Source organism: Phaethon aethereus (assembly GCF_964289735.1).
Source record: "Phaethon aethereus genome assembly, chromosome: 8".
Taxonomy (NCBI): Eukaryota; Metazoa; Chordata; class Aves; order Phaethontiformes; family Phaethontidae; genus Phaethon; species Phaethon aethereus.
Window position 1 is genome coordinate 16,474,663 of NC_138584.1, and position 22,908 is coordinate 16,497,570.

Sequence of the window (22,908 nt, forward strand, 5' to 3'; positions counted from 1 at the left end):
TTCTCCTTGATGGGGGCGGGAGGGAAAAGAAACTCACTGCTCAGTTATCATCACTGTGATTCATCAGCTGCTGTCTCCTAGGCAGGCCTGACTGCTGATTGGGCATAGGACTTCTCAAGGTGTGTCTTTTGCCAAGAAGCTTTTGCATTTTAAGAGTACATAATAGACCATGATAACCTCCTTCTCTGGTAAGAACTGTTGTATGTATAATTATTAATAAGTACCGTCTTACCGTTATAACCAATGAACAGTGCTCACTGGTTAATAAAAATAATTAGGTGTGCTAGCAGATGTTTCCAAACCAACTTTTTGTGGGTTTAAAATTTGTAAAGATCTTAATCTTGTATTTTAATTATGGCAGTTATTCCTCAGTATGCTAGTACTGTTTTTTTAAATTCAAAATTAAAAGAAATGTGATTATATAATAGTAATGGGTGTTCTCAAATCCACAGCAAATAGGATAAAAATCTTCTTTGTAGTAATGTAATATTTGGAGAGAGAACTGTTTATATAAGATTTTACATAGTCTGCATTTTTCATAAAAATTGTATGTGGTAACTATTTGCAAGTTAAGTAGTACAGGGAATCTTTGCCTGTTGTATAATGTTCAGGGCAATTTAATTTTTTTTGAGACACCTGAATTGGTTTTATATATTTTTTGTCAATTTATCAATCTAAATTATTTGGAAGATAAAATTAATCTTATTTTAACATCTCTTTTCAGCTGCTATTAAAAAAAATAAGGGATAATCTTGAAGGAAAATACAGGAATATGCTGAATAAATTTTTGGTTTGTAATTTATAGTTTTATGTCAACTTTACTATCAAACAAAAATATGCAGTGATTGCTCTGAGGGAGATACAGAGGGATTGAAAAGATTTGAAACATGCTACATAGGCAAGTTTGCATGTAAATGTGATCTAATACTGTTGGAGCATGGTAGAAAAGGCTTAGGAAAACAGCAGCTGTAATAGTCAGTGTAATGTTTGCTTTCCCACTTTTACAGCAGTAGTGCTCAGAGCTCATTTCACATGACTGTACTTGTTTTTGCTCTTGGAAAAATGTTGCAGTCATGGCACAAACATCAACTTCTTTGTGAGAGATGATACAGTGAGCCATACTAAAAAGAGGTTTTCATGTTAATGTTATAGCGGTAATTATGTTATTTTTAGCAAATACATAACTGAAAACAAACCAAGAACCTTTTAATGACAAATCATTTTAAGCAAAGAAATATTTAAGAAGTAACTCACAAAACCGTGACAAAAATACAAGGATTTTCTTAGATATTCAGACAAAGGTTTCTTGCTATTAAGTTACATGGATTGGGTTCTAGTGCTTCTGCATATTTCTTATTTTTGGAGCGCCAATTTTGTTCTTTAAAATAATAGGATCTTGTTCTTTACATACATCAAGAGCGTCTCCACAGTTAGTAACATTACAGAGTGGATTTTTGCTCAGAATTTTAACTCTCAGGAGCAGTCAACACCAGAGGGTGCTGAAGTGAATACAATATTCACAAATTCCTAGTAAAATAGTGTATACAACATAAACCTTTCCTAAACACTGCTGTTTTGATCTCTCTCAGCCTTTTCTTATTTGCATGTTCACTACCATGATACTGTCATACCAGAATGCCCCTGGTTCTAGGTTTCCTTTTAATGACAGCAACACATTCCTCTCACCAGAGGCTGGCATTGTCAAAGAAAGATTTTCAAGTCAACAGATAAACTTTACTTAGCTACAGCAGTAACTTGTGTCATGCCCTTGTCTTGCTTATCCTGGCTTTATTTCTATGTGCAAGGGTCAGGGGCTGGGTTTCTATTTCTATATGCCATGCTGTCAGCAACGGAAGAAGTTAGTAAGAACTTTGAAATGCATTAATCATTCTCAGGCAAGACCTCATGGTGCAATTAATTTTATAATTCCCTTATTTATGTGATGTTTTCGTCCGGGCTGAAGCTTTTAGGATCCACCCATGTTCCTTTGTTCAAGCTCATTTCCTCAAAGTCTTGGAGTTAGCGTGCTTCAACACAAGGGGAACCAAAATGCAAGTACTATTGATAGAGGCACTTGCACTTTAAGAGCTTAGAAATTTGACTTCAGGAAATGAGGTGTTGTGCCTTTCTTCCTTGGATGGAAAAACCTGTAAGATATAATGACTGAATGACATATATTTTTAGGTTGTTTTTACTTTCAAAAGATAATGAATACCATACCTTATAGTCCCTACTGCTGAAGAGCTGTGGTGTATTTCTAAAGTTGGTTTTAGTTCATGAATCAGCTAGGGGAAGATACATGCCTCTGGCTAAAGAATACTCTCAGACAGAGTCAAGGAACATCATTCAGCAGTTTACAATCATTATAATGGTGGACTAGATTAGTGAATGTCCTCTGTGTGCATGTGCATTTGATCAAGTGCTTGTAAAGAAGCAAATGGTTCTTTGTGTCTTCCGGTTTGGGCACGCTCAGTAATAAACTGAGTTAAAGTAATAAACAGCTATGTCTACAATTCTTGAAAGCAGCTATTAATTTTGTGCCCATAATTTTTTTTTGTGCCACAGCAGAAATAACTGATTGCAATCGCCGGTGCCAATGTTTAGACACTTACGTCCCTGATTTGTTGCATTGCTAAGTGCATTATTGATTCCTGCAGTAAATTACACCTCCAAATTGTGCAAGGACTGTGTCATCCTTTGCAGTGGATTATATGTTTGGAATTATAATTAGATGCCAGGCTAATAACTCTTTTTGTCATACAAAAGGGTTTTTGAAAAGAAGGAAAATAATCTAGTCACTGTTGGAGTCTTTTCTGTATATTTTTAGTGAAAGGCCTGTCACTTTATTTGTTGGAGTAGTGTCATCAGATTAATGCTGCTTTCTTAACTGTATCTAATCTCATTTGATTCAAGCATCATAGTATATAAAAAAAAAATCAATGTAGCATAGGTTTGTTTTGAAATAAAAGGGGGAGGTAGCAAATCAGTAAACATCAATTCATCATGTTTAATTAGCTAACAGGGATTTTCTGAAGCTATTAAGCAGGATCTGAACTAGCAAATTGGATGTAGGTTTATTAATTTATAGAGAAGTTCTGGTGTAGAAACTGGAAACTTTAAATCTGTCTCTGTTTTCCTTTATACAGACACTTTTGTTTTTAATATAACAGAAATTCAAAAAAAGTTTGTCTATATATTTTCAGTAGCTCCTTCAATAATGTGAAGCATGTCTTTTAGTCCCCTTCCACCAAGCTATGAAATTGAAAAGATTGATATTTGCCTCCTTCTTTGGATCATTTGCAGGAAATAAAAGATCATAAACAACTCAGAAATTCCTTTACACATCAATATATCAAATGCTAATCAAGTGAACCTTGCAGTGTTAGTGCAGTGACCTTCAACCAGACTCTGAGTCAAGAATTTCTGTTTCCAAGGTTTCTCATTCTTGCTGAGTATTTTCCTGGCATAATGTATGGATCTTTTGTGGTGTGTTGTTTGCTGGAGAATGAATGAAGGCCCTCTGGCGCATTTATCCAACTGTCTCACTTGGGAATTGAACTATGTTGAATATTGTATGGTTGTACTTTCAAAGCTCTCCATGGCCATAAACATTTTCTATCCTAGAATGAGGAAAAAGATCTGTATTTTTAATAATTTAATTTCACTTCCTCCGTACACTGTCTTTTTTCAGTTTGATTGGTCTCTGTTTGTATTGTCCTTGTCTCAGATGAAATTAGGGGTATCTGATATATTATTGTAACACTGATATAAAAGGTATAGTAGACTGAAAAGCATTCTGGGTTGTTTTGGGGTTGGGGTGTTTGTAGGTTGTTCGGTTGTGTTTTTTTAAAAAGGACTGACTTTGTATGCAGGCAGATACCATTTAAGAAGAGCAATATTGCTATCAAATATAACTGCCTTGATTTCCAAATCAAGGAAATAGGAATTTCCTTGGAATAGATAATGGCTTTTTTGTTAATTACATATAAGGCACATTGATAAGAGTTTATACATAATTATTAAAAGGCTTTCCTTAAACATTAATAATTTGATTTTATAATTAGACCCAAGAGGTGTTAATTTCAGTATGACCATTGAAATTGCACATAGGTTCTGGTTCAAATTGTATATTTACAGTATAAGTACACTGATTGGTATGTGAAATTAATTTTGCAGATCCAGAAACAAGGGTAAACATCTAATCTGGTGCACATTTTCTTAATGGAGTAAGGAGCAAACTCCATGTCAAACACTCTTTAGTGGCAATACATGAGACATTTTTTGCAGTAAAGAATGATCTTTTGTGGAATTCTATTTAACTGGATTATGTCACAGAATTGTCTTATATTTATTAACCTGCTGTTAGGTCTGGATAGCTTGCTAAGAAAATAATATAACCCTGTTTTGACAGAATGCACTTTTTAGACAGTTTTTGTGAGAAAAGAATAAATTCTTTGTGATTTCTTCTTTAGTAATCAAGTCTGATTGTTTTACTGTTATCTCTAAGCAACTAACAAAACTTAAAATCCAGGTATGGCTTCAGGTTTTTCTGAGCTTGCTGCCTCTTTATTGCATTGGCAAAGGACCTTAAACCAGTTACTTAAACCAACTGTAAAATGCCATAGCTCATTGTTTTGGAAAATGCTAAGTGGTGGAAATCCACTGGAAGCTTCGTGACACTGTGGACATAATATAACCTGGAAAAAGTGGCAGAAACTTTGATGTTTCATTACACAGTCAAAAGATTAAAAATGGGGAGATTTTTAATCCTAAATTTCATTGTCAAGTAGTGGATTGATATATTTTAGACTGATCTGTTATTTTTAAATCTATGATCCATTTGCTTGTCTAAACCTCAGTTGTATTTCAGCAGTATCCTTCTTTGTCTTTTTATTACCCTGCATCACAACTGTTCAGAATATCAACAATTTTTTAAAAATCCTGCCCCTGTGCTGTTAGCTCTCCCTTTAGACCTGAAAAATAAAGCTAATCAAAAAACTGCCTTGAAGAAGGCATCACTTTACAGTGATTCAGTCAGAAGACGGCATACCAATTTATGTAATTCAAGTATGGAGGTTTTTTTAACAATGAGGAGAAAAACTGTTTATTTAAAAAAAATGGGAACATATTTTCTAGCCAAGTGTTGGTCTACTTCCAGAGCAATTAATGTGTTTACAGACTCCTCCACTAGAAGAGTCTGCTCTTCCATACTGGTCATATAATGGTGGGGAAAAAAACAAACCAAGGAAAATTCTAGTCATTCTTGTGTGCCAGTTTTTTCTGTAACTGTGTTTTACTGTAGGCTTTCAGATCTTTGTTTTGGTCTGTGCTAGATTCCTGTTCTCTATTCTCTTTACTCTCTTTACTAACTTCAGCTTAAAATTTTCTTGACGTTTTTTCACCTGGCTGGTTTTAGCTTCTGTTTTTCTTCCTCTTTACTGCATCTCACATTTCTCTGTCTGGGCCTTTCTTATGAATATGGAGTTTATTTCCTACTTTTTGAAAATACTTTTAGAAAGACTTCTCTAGAAGTGGAGGAGTCTATGAATTTGTAAGAGTGAAAGTGAAAAGTAAAAGGACAAGATGGTTTGAGGAGGGGGATAAAATAGAGTTGTTTAGTTATACTTAATGAGCGAATTACTTCAGAAAAATTGCAATACAATTTTAAAAGATCAGAATTAGCAAAAACAGTTTAAGAAACTTCTCATATTGCTCTGTCCATGAAGGTTGTGAACCATCAATAATCTCTAACATTTCAGTGAAGGAAAGAAGAGCGCTCAGAGTGTTTTTTCATTCAGATAGGAACCAGTCCTCAAGTGCAGTGTTCTTGACTGGTGTTCCACTGTCTTTCTACGTACAAGCTCTGTTTGTACACCCATACCGAGCCATGTCATTAGAACCGAGAGCAGAAAATTTCCTTACAATGTTAAGTATTTTAAGGAAATACTTCTCTATATTGTAGCTTATTGTACTTGGGAGAATTTAATATAGTCCTCTCACAACTACACACTTAGTACTATGACTACTGTGTTAACAAACTAGTGTACTTTCATCAGATTTCTGGATGTATCAGTTAATGTTAGCGTGACCTTTAAGATTGTCATGGATACTTGTGCTAATAAACTTCAGGTTTTACACTGCAGTGTTGTCAGTATTGAAACTTGCTTACCCGCTTGTTCCAACAGAGAACAGACCCTCCCCCACAGTGAGCCTAATCCAGGCTCCCTTTGAAAGCCTGTCTATTTAAACAAGCCCCTCGGGACAGATGAGCTAGGTTCTGTTTTAGTTTAATTTTGTGGAATACTACTGCTGATGTACAAGTCTGTGTAACTTTTGGATGCGTATTTACTATTGTACTGTAAACACTGAGAATGTCTTTGAAATAGGTGGAGTATAAACGAAGGAAAATATATCAAAGGAGAGCTGCTGTTACAACTGCACAGAGCTGTAAACGAGCTGTTTCTGTCGTCTTTTGCTCTTCTAATGAGAATACATAAAGCTTCAGACAGATGCCAGAGGACAAGTTTAATGAGTTAAACTTCAGTGCTTAAAAACACTGAAGTACTCCTTTCAAATTGTATTTGATACAGCATAAAATTTGTGATTAGGAGATTATCTGGTAATTGCAAGATTACAGACATAACACAATCAAAGGCAAAGTAGTACTGCAGGTAGAAGCCCAATGCTTCACCTGCCATGCGTTGGGATTTTAACGCAACCCAAGATACACTTGTACCACTCAACAGGTGTTCAGATATTGGTGCAACTTTAGGGCTTGGCTGAAGCAATAAGCTTTGCTCTGAATCACACCTGAGTTCCTTTAAGTTACACTTGAGAACCAGAGTTCTTCTTGATGGTGTCCTATACTGCAGCAGTATGGATCATCCTGTCTGTGCATTGGTGCTATGTTATTGCAGCAGATTGCTACACAATATGGTGAGGCAAGGCTGGAGACCCTCTGATGAAGAGGCTCAGTGCACAGCATGGTGTTGATGGAAGCTTCTTATGAGGAATGCCTCAGTACGGAAGTCAACAGGTAAGGAAAGCTCTGTGGTGATGACTGAGAAATCAATTGAATCTAACCTCAAGCCTTCATTTAAAGGTAGTTCATGGCTTGAATGCAGTAACAGGGAAACAGGAAGGGACTGGAAAGAAATCCTTTGGGCTATCTGCAGAAAGACCAATAAAACTATTGTGTAGACAGACTTGGTAAAGCATGAAGTTTGCTACCACAAAATTAATCAAAAATACTTTGAACAAATTTGAATTGGCATCACAAGTTTAGACTGGCTCAGCATTTTATGTTACCTATCTGTGATGGTTTTTATCTGCTTCTAGGAATCCTGGCACTGCCTTTACTGTATCTTCAAAGGGAAAGGGGACAGTTCTTTGTTTATCAGACTTGCCCTGTGTTCACAAAAATAGGACTGGTAGCATTTTTGCAAGTAAACTCAGTTGATTCAAAGAAATTCCTGACTTGCCACCAATGTTTTCTTCAACTGAAACCCAAGTATGTTGACACTTCAGCTAGCTAGCTCTTTGGGTCCAAAGGTGTAGTAGAAAAATAAGCTATTGCTTTTTGCACATATGATCAGATGATAGAATTTAGTAAGTAAAGGATCTGACTCGTACAGGCAGATTGACTTACTAAGGTTGATGAGAATATCACCCATACTGCCCTTTATGGCTGAGCTCCCCATAAAGCAGCTTGTGAACTTTTGCAACTTTTAGCCCAAGTTTTAATGAGACTCAGAAATTTTTTATTGCTAGCTTTCTCAGTGCAAGTTACCTAGTCTTGTGAGTTATAGCCCTAAATGTCATGTATGCAAGGACATTCAGTTTATATGAGGGAGATAACCTAAATCTAAAATTAAAATAGAATTTAGGTCAAAACTACATTTGTTCCAGCTTTGTGCCCTGTGCTCTATAGATCATTCTCACTGAATACAATAGTTCATTTTAACAAGCCCTCTTACTTGGACTTGATGATCTTAAAGGCTTTTCCAACCTAAATGATTCTATTATTGATCCTGTTCAGGAAATGCACTCTTTTACTGTGTAATTATAAGTTGATTAAAAAGAAACAAACAGTGATTTTACTTTCTGAGGGGGTTGGATTTACAACTAAATTATTTTTCATTTCCAAGTTAATTATTTCTGTTATTCCTTATTATGCAGCTTTGTGAAGTATATCTGGAGGTACCAGCTGGTATGTTATGTTCTGCTTTAAACCCCTAAACAGTTCTTATCACTTCATTATCTTTGCTAGGTAATCAGACATCTTAAGCAGTAGATGTTTTTGGCACTCACTTGCTTTAGAAATAACAACAAGAATTTTTCTAACAAAATGTCATTCACTGTGATCTCTGTTTGCTATGTTTTATTAAGGAAGAAATATTTTTATTTCAAAGTAATTTAATTTACTGTAAAAAAAAAATACAAAATAAGCCTTTTATGTTAAATGAAAGCAGCATGGCTTATCAGGAGTGTATTTTTCCTGTTCTCTTAGACCTTATTGTTAAGTATATTTTGTCACTAGGATTCTGTTTGTTGGTTTTGTGAGATTCAGTACATAACTGGAGCAGTAATAATCTAAGTAATCAATATGAAATGTTTTGTCTAATGTCTTTTCCTCTTAATCCATTATTTAAATAAATAGAAGTAGTTTACATTAGGGGTTGTGCTTGGAATTGTAAAATAAAAGTCAACAAAACTGAGTGCGAGGTAGCTAGGGAAATGCACCAGGCATGGTTTGCAGCTTGGGGAACAAGACTAATGGGGAGGAGTAGGAGGGAGAGAGAGAGAGAAGGAAAGAAGAGACAATTCCTGTTGTTAACTACACAGTTCAGAAGTTTAGAGTAGCCAAGCAGTAAGAATAAATGTACGTGAAAGCAAAGGCAGGTTGCAGAGTAGAGAGTCCCAAGATCACTAAGCTGTTGCAGAAGAGGAGAAACCAAGCTCAGATAAACTGAGACTTTTGTTCTAATCCATTTTAATGCAAAATCAGCTGCATTTGCTCAAGCCACCTTTATCAGTGTCTTAAGCTATACAGATTGATTTAGACCTGGCATGTGTGAGGAGTGCCAACACAGTCCTTCCTTTTGTTACACTGCAATAAAGTGCAATATAGGGGCATAATGAAGCACAACTTGAAAAGAGACCATGTGTTTGTCCATTGGTTGTAATTTAGCAAACACACACCTGTGCTCTGTTTTGTTACTATTACTGCTGCCAGTTTGATTCTTATCAGAAGTAATTTGGTAGATTAGATAGCAGTCAATTCGTAGAGTCAATTGGTCATGTGAATAACTCGGCCCTTTAAAAAAAAGTTGCATTATTTGCAGAACACTTGAAAGAAGGACCTAAATTTACCATAAAAGTTCAAGCACCAGAAGGCAAATCAAAAGCATATTGTTAATAAACAAAAAATTGTGGGGCCCAATTCTGTGTGTATAAAATTAAATATTGTGTATGTGCAGCCTTATTAAAAAATATGACAGTCCTACTATTTTCTTCCCATTCTGAAGGGCAGAAGATGTGAAGATTAATGTATTCTATGATAAACCATTTCAGAAACCTATTGGAGTAGTAACTAGTACTTAAAGAACTTGAAATAGGCTCTTCATTTAAGTGGTCCTGGATCTGCACATTTTTAAAAAATGCACACTCTGCAGGGGGGCAGTTGATTGTTTTGTAAAAGAGGACCATTTGACCACACAAACGGTAGACTTGGTGCAATGGAGGTTAGTGACATCTGGGTTGATATAGTTGAGGAACAGGACTAGAATGTTTTAAATTAGTCTACAGCGAAACTAACCTTGGAATCACAGCTGTAAGTTCATTTCCTCTTGATCCCCTCTCCCCACAGAGAGCTTAGCATACTAACTTTAACCAGATTTCTGATTATATAGCACATGCATTTGCAGTCTGTTACTGTTGGGTGCATTATGGTCTCTGGCTGCTTGAGCTGAGAAGCAGCTGTGGAGTCTTTTCAACAGTGCATACTGGCTCAGGTTCCGCATTGCACTAACACTCTGCTTGTGATTGGCTTCAGGTGCAGGTAGAATGAATTCCCATCTAGCTACAAAAGACCACATAGACATACAGAAAGAGGAAACACTTACTAGACTGCAGTGATTAACACTTTCTGTTGAAGTGCTTGATGAGCTTAGTTCTATTTATTTATTTAACTAGAGTCTGCATCACGTAAATACTGTTACAATTAGCTTTAGTCTTCAAAATATGCGCTAAGTCACATGTACTGAAGGTATTTGGAGATTTGCACTAGTCTTTTCTGGTGGCATGCTAAGTTCATAAATACTCAATCACCTGATTGCTGTCAGATCACCTGCCAGGGCAAATCTGACCTGCATCAAGCATGAACATTTACCATTTCTGTCAATTAGTTTAGGCCAGTTGCGGGAGGATGGATGATAACTAGTCTGGGCATAGAGTTAGGGAATCGCCAATATGCTAGATCCAGTATTGTTAAAGTCTGCAAAAGCAAAGTGACACTTGAAAAATTCTTTGAACTAATTTGCACTAGTGGAGCAGGTTTCTGTCAGATCCACACTCCAAGTGAAATGCAAGAACATCTGCATGGAATCAGACCAAAAGTGTATCAGTCTCTTCATAGGAGAAGCTTATGCTTATTATGTGTTGTAAGAATGTGAGTTTATAGGGATACTTATTACCCCAGGGTATAATCACAGCTGTTGGTAGTTCATTGTGTAAGGATTTTCAGAGATTTTGGTTGTCTCTGCCTCTTTGTTTTAAATAGTTTTTGATTTTGTTGTTTTGTTTTCTCTGCACATTTAAGAGTCTTTTAAGCTCATTTGTACTTTTGCTACCCAGAACATCTGTGACAGTATGTTCCCCATTGAATAAGATTGTGTGAAAAATGTCAGCTTCTGTTTTAGAGCTTCTGCTTAATAATTAAAAATATGTTGATGTTATGAAGTGGAGAAAGTTGCACTTTATGTAAGTTACCCGTTATGTAAATGAAAGGTGGTTAGTCTATGCCTTCCATAAGCAGTACATAAAGAATGATGAACCACTGTCTTATGTGTTTCTTGTAAGCTACTGGCGATGGGTATTGGCTACCTAACAACTGAAAATACCTGGGTTGAAGTCTGACATAAGGATAAAGTAACTCAGTGTTTGTGGTGTTACTTGTGAATGTGTGAAATGTCTGGAAAACAGAACTGTATCACAAGGAGAAAACCAAATAGATATTCCATACAAGTGAATTATTCTGACACAATAGTCTGAGTAGATGTTAAGGCACACACTTTAACTAGCTGTGAATGATAATCTGCTGTGTGGTTGCTGAGTCAGTGTGTATTTAAGTCCCGATTGGTATTTTGTAGACTCCTTATCTTTACATAAACTTTGGACAGAAAAGCATATACAAGCTGAATAATGTTTTGTGTTTGTTTCTCTGTAGTCTGTAATAGATTTGCTAAATGTCAAAGTGAACTAAAAATCCAGGTTAGAAGTGTTGCTTCAGTGCCTAGCCTGACAACAATATTTATGCTAATGGTTTCTTTTCAAAGAATTCAGTATCCTTAAGTTCTTCACAACAATTTGTCAAAATTTTACCAAAAATATTTTTATTATGTTAGCTTAAAACAATGATTTGAACAAGTAAACATGAAGGAAATCAGGGATTAAAATAAATGAATGAGCATATTGATAGTCTGCTCAGTATATTGTGTGATACTGCATATTCCTACTAGCTCTGTCTGCTCTGAGCTATTGTAAAAACCACTCCTCTAGGTTCGGGCTGAAGAGCATGTGTAATGTCTGTGGCAGTTTCAGCCCTTGGAGATGGAACTGATTGAACAGAGTAGTCTATTCAGATAAATGCAGGGGATTCATTCACATGGAAATCATTCCTGGCACAGTTGATACGAAGTATGAGTGAAAAAGGAAAGAAAAAGGAGCCACAGAGGGCTGCACTCCCAGCAAGAGTAACCAGCAGAGCGCCATTGTTCATGATACATGTAAGCTACTTTACATCACGTCAGCCTCAAAGTTTTAAGGTAGTGGTAAGACATAGTCCTACAGTAAAAGATTAATTTAAGTTCATTTGAAACCTGATTCTCATTTATGTGTATAAATAAACCTTGTTACGCCATTATAGCAGCAAACTTTAAAGTGAAGTCGTTTTCATCTTCCTTAAAAGATCCTTTACGATAGTACTGAAAAGTTGGATGAGTCTAGTTTAAATGGGTAAAGAGGCTAGAAACAAATGCAAAGCTAGCTGGTGTCAGCAAAAACCTGTTATTACACTTAGGAAATCTGTATTTTTCTGAATTTTGCTGTGTCGGATGTGCTTCCACTAGGAGGAGTTGTCATCATATACTACACTGTAAGAGTATCAGACTTGTGCTTTAATTATTTAACTAATTCGATGGAAACTGCAATTACTTGCAGTCACCATGTGAAATATCTATAAAGTTCACCTATATCCGATTGATTTGTACTTACTGCTAATTAGTATCAATATAAATATGAAAGGAAGCTTGCAGCTTATGCTGTCTTACAAGAAAACTTAAGTTTGTCATTTGCATTTAGGGCAAAAATTGAGTGCATTTCCTAGAGATTACAATTTATTTTGGATTTCATGTTTTCCATAGAATGTTGTGATAACTTGAGAATTTCAGAGTTTTAAATTATGTTTTAATAGTCACAGTTAAGGGAAAAACTTGGAATGAAATGCGAGGATGTCTAGAAAGCCGGAGAAAGAGGCAAGAGTGGAAAAAGTTAACATTCACAGTCTTAGGATTTTTTTGTTCAGTTGTCTTTTGTTTAACACTTATGTTGCAAATACTGATCATGACTTTAAAAGATGATGTTTTAGAAGTTCTAATGGGATATGCTTTCATTTGTATTTTAAATTCACTGTAATACAGCTTGGATTTAAGTGCTTCCTTTGATCTGGTTGCTACTTGGGTGTTGCCAGACAGTTGTACACTTGGTGATATGCAGTTTTGCTTTGTTTCTCATACTGTTTTCCAGTACTTATCTCTTTCCTCACGAGTCTATACAAGTGTATAAAAATGTATGTTTTGATATTTTTTTAGGAATACAGCTTCTGTATAGACTCCTGTGGGATAAAGAGACAGAGACCTTAATCAAGCCTGTCTTTTCATTAAGAGAAGGGGACTGCCTAAGACATATATCAACTTGGTATGTTTAAAAGACTTTCAGATTGTTCCAGAGCAAAAGAAAACAGATGTTGAAGCCTCTTGGCTATCATGAATCAGAACTCAAGCTTTCCGTGCAGCTTTACTATTTCTCTTGTCTAAGGGACTTGATTTTTGCACTGAATCAAACAGCTACAGTGACTTAGAGCGCTGCCACTCCCCAGCTGTCTTCCCCATCCCTTTGCTGTAGTTGTTTCCACAATCCACAACACAGCTGACAGAAATAAGAAAGTCTGTACCTCACTTGCTTTATTTTGCAGTCCAAGATGGATTGAAAGGGTGTATGTTTACATGCAGACTGTGATCTGGATGGCAGAGGAGTCCATAAACTGCGGCAGAATTTGAGTGGAGATTTAATGTCTCAGATTCACACTTTGCTGTTTGACCTCTTTCCTCATCATTGCTTGCTTTGTGCCAGCATATTATTTTCTGTTGCTGGACAGTGAAGGAAATAAGAGAACTGATTTGACTTGAAATAACCCCTTCCTCTGGGTCACTTCAAGTCTCTGATCCCCTTCATTGCATGGTCAAGCAAATGCTAGTGCTGGCAACATCCAAGAAATCGGTGCAAGGGAGAAACAAGCACCTCAAGTTGGAGGCTAGTAATAGATGGTAGCTACATAAACTGGCTTCAGCAGTGCTGCCACCAGCATGTAACCATAGCTGAAAGCAACTGAAGACTAATGGTCATAGTCAAATGCATTTGACAGAGAAAAGCAAAGCAGTGTTTAGACGGTCTATTGGAATAAGAACACATTTCTTCTCTAATCATTTTTACAGCTTTTATTCACATTTCTTGAAAGCACAGTAGCTAAATGCTTGATAGAACTGTAAGAAAATTGTTCTTCTACAATATCTTAAGTATACATTTTGTACAGAGAAGATATTTCCACGTTTGTCGACAGCAAATCTCCACACTTTATGTGGACAGTACAACTAAATATCAGTTTATGTTAGCTTATGAGGTTTTGCTATATTCCAGAGTCTCAGCTGAATGAATTTTAATGAGGTCTGGGTAGAAGGAAAAAAGAGAAAGGAAAAGTAAGATTAAACACAAATAAAAATTGCATACCAGTTAGCCAAAGATCTTGGACATTTTTTTTGTTTTGGTGTGATCCATACAAATTTTATTATTCAATGTTTTTGATTTATCTGCCAAAGCAAAAAAAAAAAAAAAATCCATTATTTGCCTCTTCAGCACAGAAGGCAGCAAAACTGAAAATGCAAATGTATTTTTAAATTTTTTGAGAATGTGATATACAACCTAACAATAATTTAACATGGCTTATGTCAGTCATTACTGTATACTGCCAGCAGCATGGTGTGCACTGTGCAAATGCATAGTGCCTTTGAAGTGGTCTGATTTATTTGCTTAGGCAGATAATTGTTAGGATGCTAGTTGCTTTGACTCTACCAGCTTACCCCAAATTACTTAAAACCCCAGTAAGTGTTTGCATTCTCCATAAGTACAAATGCATTTATTTTAAATAGTCAATGTGACTCATTACCCAGGAATGTCAGTCTTTGAATCGATTTTAAATTTGATATCTAAAAGAGAAATTCTCAATACTGTCTTCTATGTTTCGGTAGAAATCACTGCAAATTGAAATAATACACTGGAAAAAGTATAAATGTAATGATGATGAAAATTCAGCTGTGTGATGCTATTTATAAAGAACTTAGATTTGTACACTAAAGCTAACTGTAGCTTACACCTTGCTAGCTCTAGCAGATAACATTTACACTGAAGATTCATGTTCAGGAATTTGTCCTTTCAGTTTTCTTTCTTCTGTTCAGTTAATCCCTCCCAGAACAGTATGAAATTATTAAAATGAAGAAAGTAAATATATTAGATATGTGGTTTGACAGATATTCTAGAAATTGCTAATTACTATTGTCTATGCTTTTTTGACAACTGCCTTATAGATATTTTAATTGTAAGACTGCATGTTTTTTCCTATCTGTAGTAGGAACAACACTAGAAAGGAATCAACAAAGTAGATTCCTTATGTTCTTTTTTTGGTCAAGCTTACTGAGTACCTACTCATGCTCCCCACCCCCCCTCCCCCATATGTATACTTCCAGGTTTTTGCTGAGGTCTATTCAGTTGCCCGTTCCACTTCCTTCACATGCTGCCTTATGGAAATAGCTTGACCTCATATCTTCCCCTCTTCCAGTACTGTGACAGCACCGTGGCTCTCTTGCTACTGTTTTAACTCTGCATGCTTACATGATACAGAGAGTAGTTGTATGTCAACAGCTGATTCATAAATTGCAGAAGGCATTAATAGTTTCAGTCCAGGCCGTATGGATGTAGTTGGTTTCCAAGAGAATTAAGTATGCATTTCACTTTACTAGGCCACAGTTTTTTCTGAACTTAAATTGCATGTCTTTATGTTGTCTTAAGTAAAATAATTGGATCATCCACATTTTTTTCTGCGATTTTCCTCTTCTTGTATGTTTTCGACATGTTATAACAGGGATTTATCAGATGTACTACTTTGCTTTTCTTTCTTTGTTTTATTTTGTTAAACAGTCATCATTGTAGGAACATTAGCTTTTTTTACATTATGCTCTTATGCTTTCTTTTTGCCTCTCCACCCTTGATGCCCTCTGCATGTGCTTTGTACACAGGTCACCTACCCATCTATGACATTTTCTTAGGTAGGTAATTCTTCCCTTGTAAGATGTTTTTTGATGTAAGTCTAGAGATGGAATTTGATTGTAGTAATTATTACATGATGAATAGTTGTGGCTCATTATTCCTTTTCATGCAGAGTTAACCAAAACTTAAAGGTTTTGCATATTGTTCCTATCTTAAGAAAAAAATGGTGGTAGCTTATCTTTGATGTCATCCAGTTTATATGCAATGTACCAAGCTCTGTTTCCATGAATACGAGAGGATTGACACAGTAGGGGAAACAGGTTTCCCACTCCTTTCAGCCACAGTCCTTGGCCCAAGAAGTGCTTTCTCCGGACTGGCTAGTGCAGAGTGCCAGTATTTGTTTGATCAGTGTCTGACATTTGGGTTCTGCTAATGGGTTGCTTTTCAGGTATTTCTGCTGCTTCGGTCTCTTGCCCTGTCTCGCAGATGCCCTTCCCTTTTTGCTAGCAGAAGAGATGGAGATAGCTGTATAATACACTGTTTCTGATCAGTGCATTACCAGCCTATAGCCTTACTAGATTACGAGAACCATGCTCAATTCTTAACTAGAAAATTTCTGGGTTTTGTTTAAGGCTGTAGGCTAGAACAAGTCTCATGGAAATGATGTCAGTTTACCATTACTGTATTAACAAATCCTGGAGAAGAAGGTTACTTTGCTCACTAAGATGTTATCACTGCCATAGAGAAGAAGCAAGCTTTGGGTCATTTACTGGTATCTTCTGACTCTCCCACTTTGCATTTAGTATTCCTTTTACAGAGCAGTCAGCTTCTGAGACTTTTCCAAAACACACAGATTTACTGTCTTAAACTGTAGTACTGACAACATGCTTTACACTTGGCAAATTGTTTAAAGAAGGGAGAGGAGAAATAGAAATATGACCTAGGCTGCAAAATAAACGGTAGTTCTTTTGTATTAAGATGGTAGAAATCTCTGAGAGGTGTCATCACAAGCATGATGACCACTTCCAGCTTTTCTAGTTTTTCATTCTACCGTATTCAGAATCTGACACTCCAGTGGTAGAAACTTTCTGCTGTTCAAACGCGCATTACAATAGAGCATTCAAGAAATACCTAAGTTGCTTAGATAAGCATAAATAGTTAAGATGTGATCAGCAGAGGGAGCAGACCTTTGGTCAGTGTTATTTCTTAGTCCCACAATACAGGACCTGAGGTGTATAGACTGTTGTATGAGATCATGAGCTTTATTGAGGCTGTAATTTAAAGAGTTTGTTGATTTCACTGATGCCAGAGGGAAATAAAGGTGCACCTGAAAATGAAAGTACATCTGACAACATCTGAAAACAAAACTGATGGGCCCTTGATTCAAGGGAGCTAGTTAGGAAGGCATGCCAAGTTCAAGTGATTAAAATACTTAAGAAAATTCTTACTCATGCAGGTGTCCAATAAATAATTTTTTTCCTAATAAATGATTGTGTCACAGCAGGAGGCTAGTCTTAATTTGGAAGTACAAGTCAATTTTGCTGAAGTAGAAGAGGCACAATAAGAGAAATTGCTTTCCAGATGAGATTAAATTGCTGTCTCTGCTGGATCACCTGAGTAACTTTGGTGAGGATAGGATTACACCATGATACATGGCTTGCTCCTTGTCATATTACAGCCTGAATCCCCAAGGGAGACTGAAAAAGGAGCATGAATTGTTGTCCCTGGAGTACTTGCTATATCCACACAGTGATTTGGAGTTACTGAACCTTGGTGTTTTTGTAGTACGCCCATACACCCTTTTCAAAAATTATGGTGAAGCTAATTTGATGAAACCATAGCTGAATTAAGAATCTGGTATTACATATCGCTTATCTTGTGTCTGGAGTATAACAAGCCAACAGCAGCAGCTTTTGATAGTTCTGGGATATTGTGATAGAGGAAAGAAGAAAACTAATGAATTATCAGTATAGTAAAGCATTGCAGTATGAACAGTTGGACTTAAAAGCTACATATAAAACACCTTTCTCTGCTTTTGCTTCAAATATGATACATATGATTGCAACTGTGAGCAGGTTTTTAAGATAATACAGAAAAGCACTCTGAAAGTAAAAGCTAAGTTCAGGAGAACAGAGTGTCACCGTAGGAATGTCCCATTGTTACCCATTTGATAACTTTTTGACAGCAACTTCATTTCATAAAAGCCTCTGAACAGCTGGTGTTCAGAAAAAGAACTGTACAAACTTAGGTTGGATTTGAATTGTTTATTTTGATATAAAACCCCCTGAAATTGTATAAATAATGTGGGTAATACTGCAAGAGCTTACACATAAGGATTTCAAAATACTATAACTTCACTGTTGAGCTTGTTGCGTAATAACTGAAGAAGTCTCACTGAATAAATAGAAGCAAATCATGAAGCAACTATGGTTTTATTCCATAAAAATCCAATGACCTGACTAAACCTATGACGATCTCCTTATTGCAGGAAACCTGAGAGGTACAGGAAGTGACAGCGTTTAGAATGCCCTCCAATACATGCTGTCACCTTATATTTTTGTTTCTTTCCTTCCCCTGGAAAGGAAGGATATTAATTTCTCAGAGAGAAAAAATATGTATCCAACATCTGCCACACACCTTGCCAGTGTGTTTATAATCATATTTTGGATGTTAAAAAATGTTGGCATTACTTGCCCTAAGCAAGAGTTAATAGTATTTTCAGAAATAAAAATAAATAGTGTAAAAGTAGAAGAATAATAGGAAAAGCCCTCTGCCTGAAACCAGTTCTCATAAAGATATACTGAGGGTCTTTTACAATTTAGTTGTAATTCCATTTTACTCTTAATCTTGATCAGGCACTGAATATATCTCATATCCTGACCACTAGGTTGTACCCTGCATCCAATTAACAGTGTAATATTGGTTAAATAAGAGATGTTTGAGTTAATGTTTCTGTTACCTTTAATCACCAAAACTAGCATTAGCAGAAGGATCCGAAAGGCAATTATTTATCTTGTGGCGGAAAGGAGGGTTTTGGCTTTTTGTGGTTTGGGGGTTTTTTTGGGTTTTGTTTTGTGTTTTTTCCTTAATCTGTAGGAACAAATTTTTCATTAAAACAGTAGGGAAAAATCTACACAGGTGTCAATAAAGACTTAATAGCACATAGAAGTATGCCATAAAATAATCACATTCAAAGGAGTAAGTGCAGTACATTTGAAACCAATGCATCATCTTGTGTCTCTTAGTATCTTGTCATACAAGGTTAACTTCTTTTTTTTCTGCTTGCACTTGAATTTCCTTTGGTATAGGAGTTTGGAGATGGGGGGTTATTGGTGGTTTTTTCTTTCGTTGTCTTTTTTCATTTGGTATAAATGAATGACAGAGCAAATGCAGCTGGCCAAGTAAGATTAGATAGCCACTGTTTATCATTATATTGTTTAAAGAGAATGTTGCTCTGTGGAAATTCTGGGATTCCTTTCATGCTTAGTGCAGAATTTCTCTTTGTTCTGGAATGATAACTATGGTGAGTCTCCACCAATTCTTGTAAATAGTTTTTAATTGTTGGGTACTAGCATAGAAGCTAAATATTCAAAATTAAATATAAAATCTGTAGTCTTAAAAAAATATATTCCTAGTGCAGTTAAACACTTTTGAAAACAAGTTCCTTTATGACAACAAAATTAAAGTCTATGACTGAATTAGAAGTGTATGAACGAGAAAAAGAGATATTTGTCCATGGTTTTACTAATGTCCTAACCAACTAGCTGTGTTTTCCTTGTATCTCTTTGAAAATCGTATGCCTTTTGTATTGACCATCTTGCAATCTGAAAATACCTGTTTAAAGCAAGCCAATAAATGAAAGGTTTCAGTGGCTGAGCTTGTCCTTGCCTCACATAAGAATGTTCTCTGTGACTTTAACAGTCCTCAAAGAAATTACTTTGTGGTGTGTCCATTAAAAGTTGAGATTTTCTCATCGATGTTACACCACAAGATGCATTTAGTTACAGTAATAACACCATTCTTTACATGTATACTTTTCATCCATAGCCTGCAATATTTTCACAACAATAAAAAACCTGCAATAAAGCAAGTGGTACAGTGGAGTATTTTGGTGGAGAATAGAGGGATTTCACAATGGGATTTGCAGATTAGCAGGTTTGTTCTTTAATAGATCCTGAAGTGACAAATCCCAGGGTTATAACTTCCACAGTGTAATGGTGTATGTGTCTCTGAAGTGTAACCATTTTGACTTGTTTCCAAGATTGACCCCTGAGGCAAAAATCATAGTGGCTTCCAAAACAATGTCTGATTCAAAACATTGTGTGTCTTACCAATGGTACTTGTTCTAATTTCAATGCTTTAAAAATATTTCTGTATTACCTGTTACTTTAACACACGTAATACTGCTACTGTGGCCTACCTTTCTGCAGGACAGTAGTTTTGGCTTTGGAATTTGTATTTTTTAAAAAAATACATAAAAGCTTCAACACTTTTCTAGTGTTCCAAGAGTTATAGAAATGATAAACAGCTTTATCTAACAGAAAGCAATACTGGCTTTTTGCTGACCATAACACGTCAGCCTTTGGGCAGCTTCTTGTCACATGTTCAGAGTAAACAGATGTGTTGGAACAAGTGGTTTGTGGCTGGAAAGAGCTAATGAGCAAATACTTTCCCTGAAGTATAGATAAGTGGAAAATCTTCAAATAAAAAAATGTATCAAAAAATGTATGACTAAAGACACTACATGTCTGAACATGAGTGTTTCCTGCTTCTGGCATCAATGCTCTGGTAGGAAATGTTCAGGTCACAAGATTTAGAATTGGGCATCCTTGAATTTATTTAGGATATGCTCAAACATGCAAATGGAAATATCTTCACAAACTCAGCAATTCTTCAGAAGCTTAACTATTTTTTTATGTAGATCTTACATAACTGCTTACATAGACCAGTGATGTTGGGAGACTATGTGTTTATCTTTTGTCTATGTCTATCATATGTCCATCTTAATGTTTCATCTTTTATTTCATTTTAGCAACTGGAAGGAAGTACCAAAAGGTATTTTTATGTATACATAACTCAAATTCAGATGACATCATGATGGAGATCAAACTAACAATCCCTCAGTCGCTTTTGTTGTAGAAATACTCCATAACAGGTTGACTTCAGCTATGTTCACATCTTGGATAAACACTCATCAGCAAATCTTTTTAATTTTGACTGTCTTGCATAGTATTCAGTTTCACTTACTTCCCTCATATTCCTACAGATAACACTGCTCCTTTTGCTACTCCTCTTCATTTTGTACATTTTGTCATATGTGTTACACACGTGAGAAGAATGGCATTATCGCTGAATGAGCACAGAATCGTAGAACAGTTTGGGTTGGAAGGGACCTTTAAAGGTCAGCTAGTCCAACCTCCCTGCAATGAGCAGGGACATCCCCAATGAGATCAGGTTGCTCAGAGCCCCGTCCAACCTGACCTGGAACGCTTCCAGGGTTGGGGCATCCAGCGCCTCTCTGGGCAACCTGTGCCAGTGTTCCACCACCCTCATGGTGAAAAAATTCTTCCTATAGCTAGCCAAAATCTACCCTCTTTGAGTTTAAAACCATTACCCCTTGTCCTATCGCAACAGGCCCTGCTAGAAAGTCTGTTCCCATCTATCTTATAAGTCCTCTTTAAGTACTGGAAGGCTGCAGTAAGGTCCCCCTGGAGCCTCTCTTCTCCAGGCTGAACAACCCCAACTATCTCAGCCTTTCTTCCTAGGAGAGGTGTTCCATCCCCCTGCATATTGAGGAACATTCTCTTTGAATACAAAGGCTGAGTATTTTTTTATTTGATACTACAGTATTGAGTGACTCTGATTCATCTTCTGAAAGATAATTCAGCTGTGTGAGCTAAACAAAATATAGTCTTCAACATTGCCTGTTTGTATGAGGATTACAATGAAACAATAAATTAAATGGAATAAACTCAATGCATACATAACTAGCTATTACCAAGTGGCCAAGAAAGTATTCATCTCTTTGGCCATAATGGTAGAACTTCCATGCTATTAAGTGCTAACTTGTTCAGTCATTTAACATTCCAAAACAATAGTATTTGTAACTGGGTTTTCGTTTTGTTTTTCAGAGTCAAAGGCACTGTGAGGTAAAGGAATAGATAATGAAGTTATCTACCCATTTCTAACTGGCTGACCCAGCTTGGTCTTGCAGAATATTGCACACTCTTTGAACAATATGATGGCATAAAGGTAAGAATTGACATTTTCAATAAAACTATAGAGAAAATGTCAAGCAAGATGATATAATGCAAGTGATTAATGTTCCATGATATGATGTTGGAGCAAAAACCTTAAAGGCTGATTGTTTGCTTTTGTCTTAGGAAAGGGGAAAATAAAACCAATGTCTTTTGTAACTGTGTACTAAAACTCAGAGAAAGAGAGTCACTTACTGGTGAACTAGATAAAATTAACATTTTACTGTTTCTAATGCTGCTTGCCCTATATTAATCTTGGCTGTCTCAGATTGTAACAAATGGGCATGTTCACCAGAGCAAGAACTCACAGATAACTTCTGTTCTGCAAAAGTTAACAAATAAGTTTCTTAAAATTCAGAACTAGATAAAATATAAACTTACATGCCAATTGTTATATGAAGTTGTTTATAGGTAAATGGATACTATGTGGCTTAAGAATATAATCATCTCTGTTGAGCAAATACCACATAACAGAAGGACCTTACATCAGTCATCTTGAAAATCCCTAGAAATTTATTTAGAAATTCTTCAGAAGCCCTTTTCCCACAGGCCTTATTTGATCAAAATTTCCTCTTTATTGTCTATTTTGTGTTTTCAGTTCTTACCCATGTACAAATTTATTGACCCTTACATACTATATCATCAATTAAATGCTGTTTTGACATGTTTTAATTCTGTCTCACTGTATTCCTAATTCAGAAAATAAATGTAAAAAATACAACTGAATATCCTCATCAACTCAAAATACCCTTGGATTCATTTTTGAACAAATTATTTACAATTTTTTTCTTTCACTAATCAAAGTTTCATGAAGTGGAAGTTTATTTAAAATTGG

At 36.0% G+C, this 22,908-nt stretch overlaps 1 protein-coding gene across 1 annotated transcript in view; it reads left to right on the forward strand.

Moving 5' to 3' along the window:
- The window catches only part of BCAR3 (BCAR3 adaptor protein, NSP family member), a gene marked incomplete at both ends in the record, with an annotated part of 112,711 nt that overhangs the window by 12,978 nt on the left and 76,825 nt on the right, over window positions 1-22,908 (forward strand). Inside the window, 1 exon segment of the mRNA XM_082002757.1 lies at window positions 21,987-22,068. Coding sequence (XP_081858883.1) covers window positions 21,987-22,068 — 82 coding nt within the window.